The sequence below is a fragment of the Rhinopithecus roxellana genome, chromosome 18 (genome assembly GCF_007565055.1).
Source record: "Rhinopithecus roxellana isolate Shanxi Qingling chromosome 18, ASM756505v1, whole genome shotgun sequence".
Taxonomy (NCBI): domain Eukaryota; kingdom Metazoa; phylum Chordata; class Mammalia; order Primates; family Cercopithecidae; genus Rhinopithecus; species Rhinopithecus roxellana.
In genome coordinates, this window is record NC_044566.1 from 39,545,767 (window position 1) to 39,560,119 (window position 14,353).

At 31.3% G+C, this 14,353-nt stretch overlaps 1 protein-coding gene across 2 annotated transcripts in view; it reads right to left on the minus strand.

Annotated features, from left to right (window-relative positions):
* Positions 1–511: 511 nt before the first annotated feature.
* Positions 512–14,353, minus strand: part of KLHL1 (kelch like family member 1) — a 446,132-nt gene continuing 432,290 nt past the window's right edge. The window contains exons 9-10 of one of the 2 annotated variants that reach the window (XM_030922205.1): positions 7,557–7,728; positions 512–1,682 (exon numbers count right to left, since the gene is read on the minus strand). In XM_030922205.1, the coding sequence (XP_030778065.1) occupies positions 1,623–1,682; positions 7,557–7,728 (232 nt within the window). In that variant the 3' untranslated portion in view covers positions 512–1,622. The remainder of the gene's footprint in view (positions 1,683–7,556; positions 7,729–14,353) is intronic. The other variant, XM_030922204.1, reaches the window with a different exon arrangement.

Genomic DNA, 14,353 nt, shown 5'->3' on the forward strand with positions numbered 1-14,353 from the left:
TAATCATTGATATTACCATGTTTTTTTTTAGCTATAGTGGCATCATTTTTCTGAAATAAACTGTGTCTAATACATTTGACCATGCGTTCATTTTGAGAAAATTCAAATTTCCTAATGTTTCCTTGAGACAAACTGTTTCTTAAGATTTTCCTCAGTTGTTAGATTTCAAATACTTTGGCTACCTAACAATAAAAGTCCATTCCATAGTTTTCATTGATTTTTTTTTTAATAAAAGAAGTTTCTCTTGCCTCTTCTAGCTCCTACACTAGTCTTAGCACTCTTATTAAGCAATGTGTGTTTTCTGGGCACCAATGATAACTGTCTCAAGTGGGTGAATACAGAAGAAACAATAATTAAAATTATATTTGGCATTAGCATAAGTATTATGTTTTTATGGAGATACATACTTCTTTAAATTTGAAAAGTCAGACAATATAATTGCCTGTCTCTGTACATACATTGTTGACTTTAACCTTACATTTGATTTAAAATTTATTAAAAAATACACTGATAAATGCAAATTTTTGAATCATTTATTAACTGTAATTAAAATTTACATGGATCTATTTATTAAGGACATTGTGCAATGTTTCCACTTTATGTTTTAAACAATTACAAACATGTGGCTTAAAATAATGTACAGATCAATATAACAAGATTGAAAAATGGGTGATGAGAATATGAATTCTTCCTTCTTTCTAACAATAATCATAAACACTCTAACTTAACGGATCATATATTTTTCTTTTGATATTCTAAGTTTGTTTAAGAACAAAATGCTAAAGGAGTTCAACATGCAGTGGATATACATAACATTCAGAATCACCAGCTTCCATGCTTACACTGAACTCAACATAAGGCAAAAGCCTAATAATTATACTGAATCTTTGGCTCAGTGTGTTAAAAAAGCAAAGCAACATGGTAAGCCTAATGAAAACAATCCTTTGTGTTTACCAGTTTCAGATTGCCAGTATGGTTGCAATAAAATTCAACCATTATCTCTGACGAAATATGCAGCTTTGATTAGCAGGACAGTTTGTTTTCTGAATGCAAGATACAAGCATGAATCTGTTTCTCTAATCATTCTCATAGCTTAGGAAAATGAGGCAGAAGCAGGTTTACTTTAATAAAGCATAATTCTGCTTCCCAGTGTGACCACATATGATTAGAAAAACAGTAAACCAATCAGATTCTGTCAGATGAAATATTCTGTCCTCTACTCTTGGCAATCTCTTGGATATTGCCATAGACTATAAAATGATTGAATGAGCTGTGGCCATGAAATTATCCATGTCACAAATACTGGTCTTTCCTTTCAACTGCTCAAGAAAAAACAAGCCTTTGGTAACTCTAGTTGTTGTATGCTATAATACAAAACAAATTACCAATAACCATTCCCGAACTAACTAACATATGGCCAGACATTGTTCCTGTATAAGTTTAATGTTTTCTTGTTTCCTACTATGCTGTTTAATCTACTAACTCTTTCAACATCAATAGGTAATGCTACAGAGATCCTTGTTCTTGAAGAGTTTTCATCTCTGGAAGTTCTCATTCTTGCCACTCAGTATAAAAATAACCACTCCAGCAAGTAAAATCTTTCCAAGTAAAATATCAATAAGTCAAGGTTGCTTGATGACTACCACACAGGCACCTGCTCTCCCAATATTCAAGGAAGCCATCTGTTGAAAAAGATGAAACACAACTTAAGACAAGTTTTACTGTCATAGAAAAATATACAACTTATATTTTAAAGATTATATACAGGAAAATCATAAATAAATGTGCTTGTTTTCCCATTTTAGCCAGAAGTAGTACAATAAAACTGAAAACATTGAAAATGGTATTTTAAAAACAGCAATGATTTATATATTGAAAATTTTTAAGCCTACAATTTTAATGGAGTTTTTAAAAACAGTATTAAAGTATTTAATGATTTTTATTGAAATTAACCTGCTATAGAAAAGTTTCCATCAAAGCTCTATTCTGGAGCTTGCACGGACACATTTGTGATAATATTTCATAGTGATAGCTTGGAGTATATTTTAGATGAAATAGCTATTACACTTATTGCAATCATTTTGAAGTTATTTCCCCAGATATTGTATTGAATTAAATGTGTTATTCATTCATTTTAGACAGAGACATACAATGAAATAAATTCAATATTTTGTCATAAATAGGCCATAATTATAATTGCTACATGCTTATTAAAAATTTTCCATCTTATGACAATCACTGGAATGAGAACTAAGTATTTTTTTAATAATTCTGAATATGAAAATGGTTAGAAATATATTAAAAACAATGATTTTTACAGAGTTTGTAATGAAAATTTATTCTTTGGAGACAAGCCAACATTTTGATAATTTGAGCTTTTTGATATCAATAATTTTTATTACAGTTTTCTAAGAATATCAAGGTAGACTAGAAATTACATGATATTATTTCAGAGTGAGAAGTAAGTGTATAAAATGTAAGAAATAAAATAGCTGCAAACAAAGTAGCCTCAAATCACATACATTATCTTATTGATTAAAAAAGGACATATTCTTACACTCTAAATATGAAAATTATCTCTGTTTTCTACCAGTTATTTTGAATGTATTTGTTGTTACCCATCATCCCACTGTAAGTTAAAAAAATCCACATATTTATTTTTTATTCTTTAATGGATTATTTGTAAAAGCTAATTTAATGTAACATCACTTATCTTCCTCATAGAATTATTGCACAAAATGAGAGTTGGGAAGGAGCATGTGAATATATTTGTGATATATTTGTGTGAAGAATAGTTTTTATAGGTCATCACTGTTATCTTCATAATCACATCTTGTACTGTTATGTCCATGAGAGAGATAGTAGTGAATACAGTGTCAGGAGATAACATGTTAATCCCATAGCATCAATGTATGCAAACCTAAGTTTACCTGACTCCAAAATGCATGCACTTTCCCTGGTCTTTCTTTTATTATCTAATGATTTTCATGGATTGTTTCACATCAGAGTCATTTAAGAAGCATTTACAAAATACAGTCATGCACTGTATAGCTGCATTTTCATCCTTGAGGTTCTGGATATGGATAAACCACATATACAATGGTGGTCCCATAATATAATGGAGATGAAAAATTCCTATCATCTGGTAATGTCGTAACCCTCAACATCAAAGCACAATGCATTACTCAAATGTTTCTGGTGACACTGGTGTAAACAAACCTGTTGTATCACTTTTTTTTTTTTGAAAATAGAAAAAAGCTCATAGAATAAGGATATAAAGAAAAAAAGTTTACAGCTGGACAATGTGTTTGTGCTTTAATGTAACTATTACTATAAAGGAGTCAAAAAGTTTTTAAAAATTTAATTGTTTAAAAAGTTAAAAAAAAAGATACAGTAAGCTAAGGTTAATTAATTATTAAAGAAAGAAAAATATTTTAAAATAAGTTTAGTGTGGCCTAAGTGTAGAGTGTTTTTCAAGTCTACAGCAGCATATAGCAATGTCTACGGCCCTCACATTCACTCTTCACTCCGTCACTGACTCATGCAGGGCAGTTTCTAGTCCTGTAAGCTCCATTCAGGTTAAATGCCCTATACAGGTGTGTACCTCTTCTTACCTTTTATATCACATTTCTATAGTACCTTTGCTATGTTTAGATATGTTTAGATACACAAACACTATTCTGTTACAATTACCCAGAATACTCATTATGGTAACATACTACGTAGCTTTGTAGCCTAGGAGCAATAGGCTATATCATACAGCCTCAGTGTGTAGAAGGCCATATCATCTGGGTTGGTCTAAGTATGCTCTGTAGTATGTGCACAGTGATGAGATTTCCTAAGGATGGATTTCTCAGATTGTATTTCATTTTTAAGGAATGCATGACTGTATATGTGCACAAACCCTATCACTAAATGGAAATTTAGGATTAATATTGGGTAATTGTACTTTTGGAAACTTTCCCAAAGGCTACCTGATGTCCATTCAATACTCAGTACTGTGTACTAGACTACATATAGAGTGAGTAACTTAACTTTATATCTTCATCTCCATCTATACCACTATCTCTATATATGCTTGTGTATATGTGTGCATGTGAAAATGAATCCTTTCTGTTTTTCCAAAAACCAAAATGTGATATTCCCCTTGTGTTTCTTATGTCAGCAAATGACACCCATCTCCACCCAGTTGTTCAAGACAGAATCCTTGACCCTTCTTTTTACCTCACTCAACCCTAAATCTGAATTACCAAGCCCTCTCAATATATCTCCAACAAGTTTACTTCTACCCATTTCTTCAGGCTTCCACACAGCTCAGGTTATATAATGTAAACCATGTCTACCTCTCAAAACTTAATGATTCTCTTTCTTGCTCCATGAGACATACCAAGTGTTCTTCCTCTGGCTCTTACAAATGATGTTCCTCAAGCCAAAGCACTCCCATATTTTCATCTGGTTAGCTATTACACATTTGTCAGACCTCATTCCACATATTTCCTGAAAGAAGATTTATCTGCCCAATGCACTTAAGTTCTATCATAGTGCTATTCTCTTACCGAAGAATTAATCATGCTATTTTAAACATTTGGTATTTTTCTATATAAGTATGTTTTAGATGTTTAAGAAAAGTTATCCTTCTTTCCTCTTGGTCCAGATTTATTTAATATGTATTTTTAAAAATCTGCCCTTGTTCTCCCTCTAGGGGTTGTACCCTTCAGCATGAGTAGTATGATAACCTAAAAAGGTTGGCCACAGAACCAATGAAATAAAAGTAATGCTGAATGTAGATCTTTCACCAGGCTTCTCTGTAACAAATTTGGCAATATATCATTCTCAATATATCTTATATATCTATTGTGTACAAATAAATGAAATGCATACATAAAAAGTATACCTAGTTGCAACAATACTTCTCAATTTATTTGAGAGACATTCATATTACCTACTACACTGAGCCAGTAACTCTGCTAGTCTTTGGAGACCCCACAATAAATGCAACATTGTCGTTGATTCCTTATAACCTGCAGATGAATGCAGCCTGATAGTGCTATCAGAGTAAACCAAGAGAATACATTAAAGGGCAGTTTTACTTAGGCAAGGGGAAATAGGTTAAAGTTATTTTTGATGTCTTGAAGCACATACATCGTTTTTTCAAATCAAACACAAAAAATAAGCCCAGTGTTAAATGACAAAAGTCAAATTTATTTAAAACATACATGGATACACACATGTATCTATACATATGGTGTGTGTATACATTCTCTGTAAAACAAAGCAACAAGACTGACAATCGATTCCTAATCTATTTACAACTCAAGCTAACCTGAGTATTTTTCCAAATATCTACATATTTGGATATTTTAATATAGTTTGCTTATTTATTTTAATAATCAGCTTTTTGTGGGTGATTATCAACTTATATGGGATAATCAACTTATGCCACTTATAGGACATATAGAGTGAAAGTGACAGGTATTTAGCAAATATAGGAAATCTTTCAAGTAGGCTAGAATCCTGAAAATTTTTAAAGGGATTTTGTATGGGTCTGCTGCTCATCCCATGAGAGCCTTAAAAATATAAATAATGAGAAGATATGGAAGCAAAATCTTAAAGTAATTTAGTAGTTTCAAATTTAATGTTTATTGTATTAAAGTTGTTATAAAACATTTTAAATGCCACTTTGCTGTTTGTAAGATACTCTATAATCCAAAAAAGTATAATAAAATACAGATGAAGGAAAATGATCTTTAGTAGTCTTTTACCTATTATTACTACATACATTGTTTTGATTTCAATTTTAGAAGAATGATAAGCATAATGACTCTTTATTATAAATATGTATTCAGATATTATATTACATCATTTATATAAACATAAGCTTCCTTTATTTAATGTTCTGTTAAGTGGAACATTTAAAATACACACATTTAGCTAGTACATTTCCTTAGTAAATCAACAATCATTAATTCATGCATGCAGGGTTTGCTTTGGAAACACTAGGGACTCAGAAAGGTACAGAGTCAAAATATATCCTTCAAAATTTTAGTGCAATAATGTGAAAAGCAATAATTACTCACTTCTTTTTACATATAGTGCTCTTTGATTAAGAAATGCTTCTTTCTCTAGCAATTAAAGTAAAATGTAGAAAATAACAAGACTTAGATCTCTTGATATTTTCCCTTCTTTTCTCTACTCCTCCTTTTTTCTTACTTGGCTACATGTACCTATTTTTGTTGAAGTCAAGAGTTTTTCTTTAGAGGAGAAGAAATTCACAATGCAGGTACCTTAGTCTAGCCATTAGGAATTTGGTTTTGTACTCTGAAGTTAGTCTGACTAAATATTGCTGCTGAACGCATACCATCAAAACTGGCAAAATCAAGGAAATCATGTTTCGTTAAAAGTAAGTATCTTTAAAACAAATGTACTTTAATCAGGTGTTCAAGTTCTTTAGATAAATTGTAGTCAATTTCTGTGACCAAAATCAGATCCTTCTACCCACTGAGGCAGTATGAGGAGATGTGGTTATTATCCCGCTTCAATTAAGTAAAGCTTTAGAGCTGCACTGCACTCCTAGATGGAAACGATTTATTTGAACAGTATCTTACTTTTAGATTTCTGGTAAAAGTGAGAAATAATAGAAATATTGAGAGACTTGGAGAAGAATGAAAGTAAAGAGAAATCAAATATGTAAGGACACAAGTCAGAATGTATTGATTTCCTCCATCATAAGCAAGGCCATAGTAGCTATGCAGCTAATATGTTTTCCACTATAATTAGTTTGCCCTGGCCTCATCCTCCCATCACACTCACACACACCAACACACATCCTCTAGTTATGTGATTACAATGGGAGCTGTTTCATTCTAGAAAGATCCTGAGTCTCTAACTATAGTGTGTATTAAGAGATAATGCCTCACCTAAGATAAGCCAGTCATTTTACTCCAACTTCCTGGACAAAATGATTGACAAGGAGTGAGCACTCATCACATGACAGGCTATGCAAAGCCCTTTCTTGTTTATTCTTTTAATTGAATTGGGATTTTTAAAAAGTTATTTTCTGTTTATGGCTGTGGGGATTACTATTTGGACTTTCCAGCAGCACCACCAGGTAGAAAATTCTCTCTGCAACAGATAAAAATGGACCTAATAAACAGTAACAAAAATGAATGCCAAGAAGGTTGACTTCTGCAGCCTTTATATTGTTTCTAAAACCAAACATTCTAAAGTTAGAGTTTTGTGAATCAATATATTACACTTTTATTTTTAACTTCAGTAACTAAAATTCAGATTCTGTTTCTTGTTGTGGAAAATGGAAATCTCATTAAGCATGTAAGTCATTTTTTAATAAATATTTTATTGGTATTGTAGTAATAAAAAGTACACAAGAATGTATAATTTAATGAACTTTTTACAAAATTAACACAATATTGGACAAAAGCAATCATTATGGGTTTAGGATACTTTTACTAGATTACTGTTTGTATACCCCTCCTCCACAGAAAGAAAATGAAATAAATTCTTATCCTTGAAGTGAATTATGCCGATGACAATCTTACCTGTGTCCACTCATTAGTTTGTGGATCATAGGATTCCATAGTGTTGAGGTATGTCTGTCCATCATAGCCACCAACAGCATATAATCTGTCACCAAGAAGACAGACCCCAACAGCATCTCTGGGCATACTCAAAGGAGCCACCATGGTCCACGTGTCTGTTTTGGGATCATATCTAAAATTCAATGACAATAGTACATAACATATTCTAATCACATTCAACTGTTAATATAAAAATTTTACTTTTTGCAAAGCCTGTTATGAAGAAGGAAACTATTTGAGCGTGTATTCTAGAATGAACATCCATTATGTCTAGCTTCCTAAACTTTAAGGTATTTTAAAAATGCATCCAGGCTCATAGATGAATGCAGATTCATTCAACAGAAATAAATGCCATGATGTCTTTCTACAAAAAAGTGTCAGATATATAAATAACTATTATCCACAGTAGAATTAGGGTATTTGAAACAGATGTTTGCAGACTGCTATGGTAATGAAGTAGAAGAAATGATTAAAAATCTGGGAGAATTGTGGAATACTTGATAGATGAAGTTTCCTTTAAACCAATTCTGAAAGTCTAGCCTAAATTTGCTAGGAAAAAAAAAAAAAAATAGGGAAAAATTTGTGCAAAAATAACTGTAGTGTTTTGCTGTTGTTATTGTTGTTGCATTGTTTTGTTTTGTTTTTCGTTTTAATGCATGGTCAGCTTTGAGGAAACAGGTAAGTAGCATGACTATGTTCAAGAAAGACTGAGGAAATGGTGTGTCTCAAGATGTAAGTTTTGGTTAGCTTATGGGATGTTTGATTCCCTGGGTAAGAAGGTACTTTCAGTTTCCTCAATAGAAAAATAGCCTCTGAAATTGGGGAAATAATTATAACATGAATACAACTGGGTTTAGTGACATTTATCAGGATTCACAGTGAGCGAGAGACTAGTAATTCAAGAGATCAAAGTCAGAAGACTGAAGTTATTGTTATTAAATTCAAACAAAAATTATTTTCAATAAAATTTCATAACCATATAGCACATACAGATATTTTTACATTTTGAGTGGCAAAACCCTGAAGACTCCTTTAATGAATGTACTCTGAATGAATGAAGAAAATATACCTTTGCCTTTGGCCCACAATTGCATGTTCAGATACAAAAACAGAAAGGGTGGAAAGAACCCAAAAGAATGAATATAAAATAAAACTGTGAAAAAGGATTTTCTGACAAACACAACAAACAAATTCTTAGTTTGTTTTCCTGCTCCATTTTTTTTCACCCATTCCATTTATAAGTTGAACACTCCTAAAACAAATGAATAAACAAAAATACCTATACCTTACTGAAAATAAAGAAGGTTGTTACAGAAGATGTGGAATTTCTGTTTCACAGAGAATATTCATATTTTCCCATGATGTTATGTGAATTTGCACACTGTGGTTGGGGAGTTTGTACACTGCCAAGATGATGTGTAAAGTGAGGTGTTGATTGAATGCTAGAAAATCGGGATCACCTTGAAGCACAGGCTGCCCGGCATGTAAAAATTTAATTTTTAGTGCTGCAGTTAATAAACACAAAACATCGCAGATAGACGCAGACATATATAGACACACACACCAACAGAAATACATAATCTGTGCCATCAAAATATCCTTTAAAAATATTTAAACGTTGTCCACAAATATTTTTAAATATGCAAAGATTTTTTAATATGAGAAAATAAAAGATACCACAATGGAGAAAATAGTTCAGTCCGGAGTGTGGAATATTTTATAAAGTAACTGACTGAATATTTAATAAATCAATGGCAAAAGATAATGAGTAAATAATTAGGAAGAAGTAACTGTTCTAAGTTAAATGTGAATTAGAAATATAACAAAATATAGTGAGTAGCCCTTACCTGGATCCTAATTCAAACATACCAACTGTTAAAAAATGTTTGAGACATTTTTGAATATCAGTATAACCTAAGTATTACCTTTTAATGAGCAATTATTGAAGTTTTTATTAGCAGAATAATAACATTGGGATTACATTAACAAATAAAGTCCTTATTACTTTTGTTTGCTTCTGGAATAATTCAATAATGTTTTGGGTTGAAAACATGTTTGGAAATTTCTCTACAAAACTTTGGAGAGAGAAGGAAGGACGCAGGGCAGAAAAATGGATGAAACAATAAGAACAAATGTGTGATAGTTGTTTAAGCAGGATAATGAGTATAGGGGAGTTAACGGTATCATTTGCTTTTTGTTTGTCAGAAAATTTTTCTACTACAAATAACTTTAAAGTGAATAATTTACGTAGAATACAGTCTGGATTTTGTCACCATCATGTCACACGAGCAGTTTTTCTGAAGTCATATTATCCTCATTTAATTATTATTCAGCTCTATAAAATATGTCAAATATTGTCTGCAAAACAGACTTTATCATGCTGCAAATTATATATATATATATATATATATATATATATATATATATATATATATATATATTCAATAGGTCATGGGAACTGAGAGAATAGCAAACGTTAGTGTGCTAAGCAATAATAAACTAATTTCCAGAGGTTTAGTTCTTCACGTAAAACTCAAATGTTGGAAGGGAAATTTTAAAAATACTAATTTGTCCCTACACTTTGATACATATTTTAAAAATACTAACCTGCAATCAGAAATATATACATATATATTTTAAATTTTCTAAAAAGTAATTTTACAATTTTAATGCTTTTTTTGGAAAATACAAATCTTTGTATTAGATGTGTCTGTTTTCAGTAGCAGGCAACATATCTGAAATGTGTAATAACTATCTTTTAATTAATATCTGGTAATAGTAATCATATTTCAATTTATATTTTACCAGTAAAACCAAACCAAAACAAAATCTAAGTCACCTGACATAGACACACTCTCCCAGTTATTTAGGAAGAGATCATACAAATTTAAAATCTCCCAGTAGCCATTGTTCTTGTTCTCAGAATGATAACTTTAAATAGATTTTTCTATATTCAGGAACTCTGGGATTCACCTCTCAGCCTGGCACATACAAAGTTATTATCACGAAAATGAAATAAACAATCTATAGATGTATAAGCATTGTCCAAACAATTACTAAGAGTGAACTCTGTCATTTTCAGGTCACGTTTCTGAAAACCTTGAATTCTAAGCAGCCTTTTTTTGCCTCTAGTTGCCAGCTTTTTTTTTTTTTTTTTTTTTTTAATAAGGTGGTGGGTGTGGGGTCTTACTGTATTTGGGCTGTCTGCCTTTCCTGCATCTTACCTTGGCCTTCCTGGTCAGAGTGTGAGCTCCGTATCAGAGACTATTAAAGTTTATAGCCTTCAAGCAAAAGAAGTGCCAGTATATAGTAGCTAAAATTAGCTATAAAATGAAAACTTGTTAAAGGCATATGATAGTCACAGAACAAAAGTTAATTTCTCTTTGTAAAACCAAATTGAATTTTTAAAGAAACCATTAATTTTTCAAGCATTAGTGTCATTTTCATACTTTAAGGATAATAATTGGCCTTAACATTTCTGAGGAAAATTGTTGTAAATATAAACGCATGACTTTGTTAACAAATGGAATTGAGAATGTTTCTTTTCCCAAGTTTGTACAGGAGATATTTAGATAGAGAGCAAATTAAACAATAAAGAAGTGATTTATAGTCCAGCAGGTCTGCCTGTAAAACAAACAAAATCAAATTAAAAACCAAAGAAACAAAAAAATAAATAAATGAAGATCCATGCTATGAGAATGGATAGCCTGCTTCAAAAGAGTGGCACATAGATTTCAAGTATATTAATCACAAAATCTATATATTAATTAACTTTAAGAAATTAGATGTGAATTGAGCAATCGAGAGTGACAACAGTGTTAGCTAAAAATAAATACTTTTATTTTTTTCCTGTAAAGAAAACCAACATTTACTAGATTTCATGACATTATCAAAGGAAATGTTCCTGGACTTTTAAAACTGTTTATTTTCTAGAAATATAAAACAATTTCAATACAAATTGTTTGTTTATAACTGCATAACAGTAATAATGTTCCTAATAAACGTTTTCATTCAGATGTTTTCGTATGTATGCATTTGTAATGGATACTAGCAATGGGATTTCTGGGTCAAAGAGAGTGTATACTTTGAAATGTGGTAAATGTTGACAATTGGTATTACAAAGAGCCTGTGTTAATTTACACTCCACTCCTACCATCACTGTAACGAGCATGTGTCAGTTGTTCTACATTCTCTCCAACATGCAGTATTATGTGTATTATGTGTTTTTTTTCATTTTAGACTTTCCAGTGGGTAGGTGATGGTGTAATGTTGTAATTTTAATTTGCATTTCCCTGATAGCTAATGCCATCCAATCTTTTTTTTTTTTTTCCCCCCAGTAGTCATTGCCTATTTGGATATCACCTCTTGAAGAGTTCTTGTTCAAACCTTCTGCCTAGCTTTTCTGTTCTTTTAAAAATGATATCTAGAATTTACCTATATATTGGAAACAATGCTTTCGTTGGTTATATGCATTGCAAATATTTTCCTCACTTTCCAACAAATTTTTACCCTCTTAATGGTATCTTTTGAAGACATTTTACTGTCATATTTTCTTTATAGATGATCCTATGTAGGTCTAGGTTAAGAAATCTTTCACACCTCATTTTTTTTTGAATGTGATCTCCTGTGTTGTATTCCAACAGCTTTATTGTTTTATGGGTCATATTTAAATCTAAAATCCAGCGTGAGTTGATATTTAATGTAATATGCAATAGAGGATAAGACTACGATTTTCCACATGAGATATCCAAATCACCCAGCCACATTTGTCATACCGGCGGGCCTTTCCTTACTGCTCTTTGGTTTCTCCTTTGCCATAATCAAGATTCTTTATATGTGTGATTGTGTTTCTGAACACAAATCTATTCCATTTGTCTACTTAGTTATACTGTATTGTTACTACAATGTCTAGTTAAAATAATTTAATAAGAAGCTTTTATATATAGTTTTTCAAGGTTGTCTTGGAACTTAGGACCCTTTTCACTTTTATTTAAATTTTAGGATCATGATTCCAATGTACACACAACCACAATGAAACTACACAAAAAAATTTTAATTTAAAAAGACTGCATTAAATTTATAAATTTTGTTTGCTCGTTTTTTGTTTTTGTTTTTGTTTTTTTTTTTCAGGGGTGGGGTTTGTTTGATTGCTTGTTTGTTTTGAGAAAAAGCCTCAGTCTGTCACCCAGACAGTGGTGAAATCTCGGCTTACTGCAACCTCCAGCTCCGGTGCTTGAGCAAACCTTCCACCTTAACCTCCAGAGTAGCTGGCACTACAAGCATGTGCCACCATGCCTGGCTAACTTTTTATTTTTATTATTATTGTTTTCAAGTTTAAGTGAGATGAGATCTCACTATGTCACCCAGTCTGGTCACAAACTCCTGGGCTCAAGTTATCCACCTGCCTTGGCTTCCCAAAGAGCTGGAATTAAAGGCATAAGTTATTATGCCTAGCCCAATTAATTTTATATATTGACTGAGTATGTAGCAATCTCATTATTTCAATCTAACAGTTTCTAGTTTGATTCATATGATATTATTAGATATTTATCACATAATCTTGAATAATGGCATTTTTATTTATTCCTTTCCAATTGGTGGCAATTTGCTTTCTTTCAATTGTCTAACATGGCTACTTATTCTGTTAACATGTCTAATAAAAATGGTATTAGCAGTCATGTTTTTCTTCTCATTCTAATGAAAAACACAAAACATTTCAATATTTGACTATGAATACTTTGTAGATTCTTATTATCAAATTAACAACAGTAGTTTATTTTTCAAGTTTGGGGAGCATTTTTATAATGGATATTGACTTTTATCATTTGTATACTTATTCAGACATTCATTTAATTGTCATTGTATTAAGTTACATTATTACTCTTTTCAATATTAAAAACCAAATGTGCCTTTCTGTGATAAACTCACATTGGATTTATGTACATGCTTTATCAAACTGATTCTGTCCTAAGAGAATTCTAAGAATTAAAGTTTTAGGGTAGATCCTAATATATTTGAAATGAAAATAATTTTCATATTTTGGTTTATAACATATAACTTTCTAAAAGCATATAAATAATGGTAGCGGTATAGCGGTTACCCTTATAGACAATATTTGTTGGTACACATGATTTTCTACCAAATTTTACGATATTCTGGGTCATAAAGTAAACCTTAGATGATTATAATACCTTGAAGTGGTTTTGAATTCACTGTTAATTTTAACCCCAAGACAGAGGAGAAAGCAGTCAGCACAACGTTACAAAAAATCTCCTCAATAGATTCAGTGTGTTTCAGGTTCTTATGCTGATGATGTGCTTAATGTCTACTTTAAATGTGTAGTCTTTTTTGATGTACTTATTGATATTCTCCCAACTTTTTAAATCCTCTTCTTAAAAACATAATAGGCATAGAATGATTCAGAAAGGAAGGTGGAGAAAATACATTTCTGCTTCCCTTCTCAATATCTGTTGTTCATTTTCAATGCCAAAAAACTTTAAAGTTAATTTGATTTCAATTTCTGTATAATGATGAATGAAAAATTCTATTTTGACTTACGTCATATTTTATTACATCCATTTTTCAAGGTTGAGGAGAGGAGAAATGAGTTGTTGACAGAACAAAAAGAAAATAAGGAAAAACTAAACAGCTCTTTGACTCCTCTCAGATGCAGTTGTCACAATGCACCTTTAAAAATTATTTTAACTATTCTCAGTCAGCAGAACATGGATTATACCCAGGAAATCTGAATGCCAGTT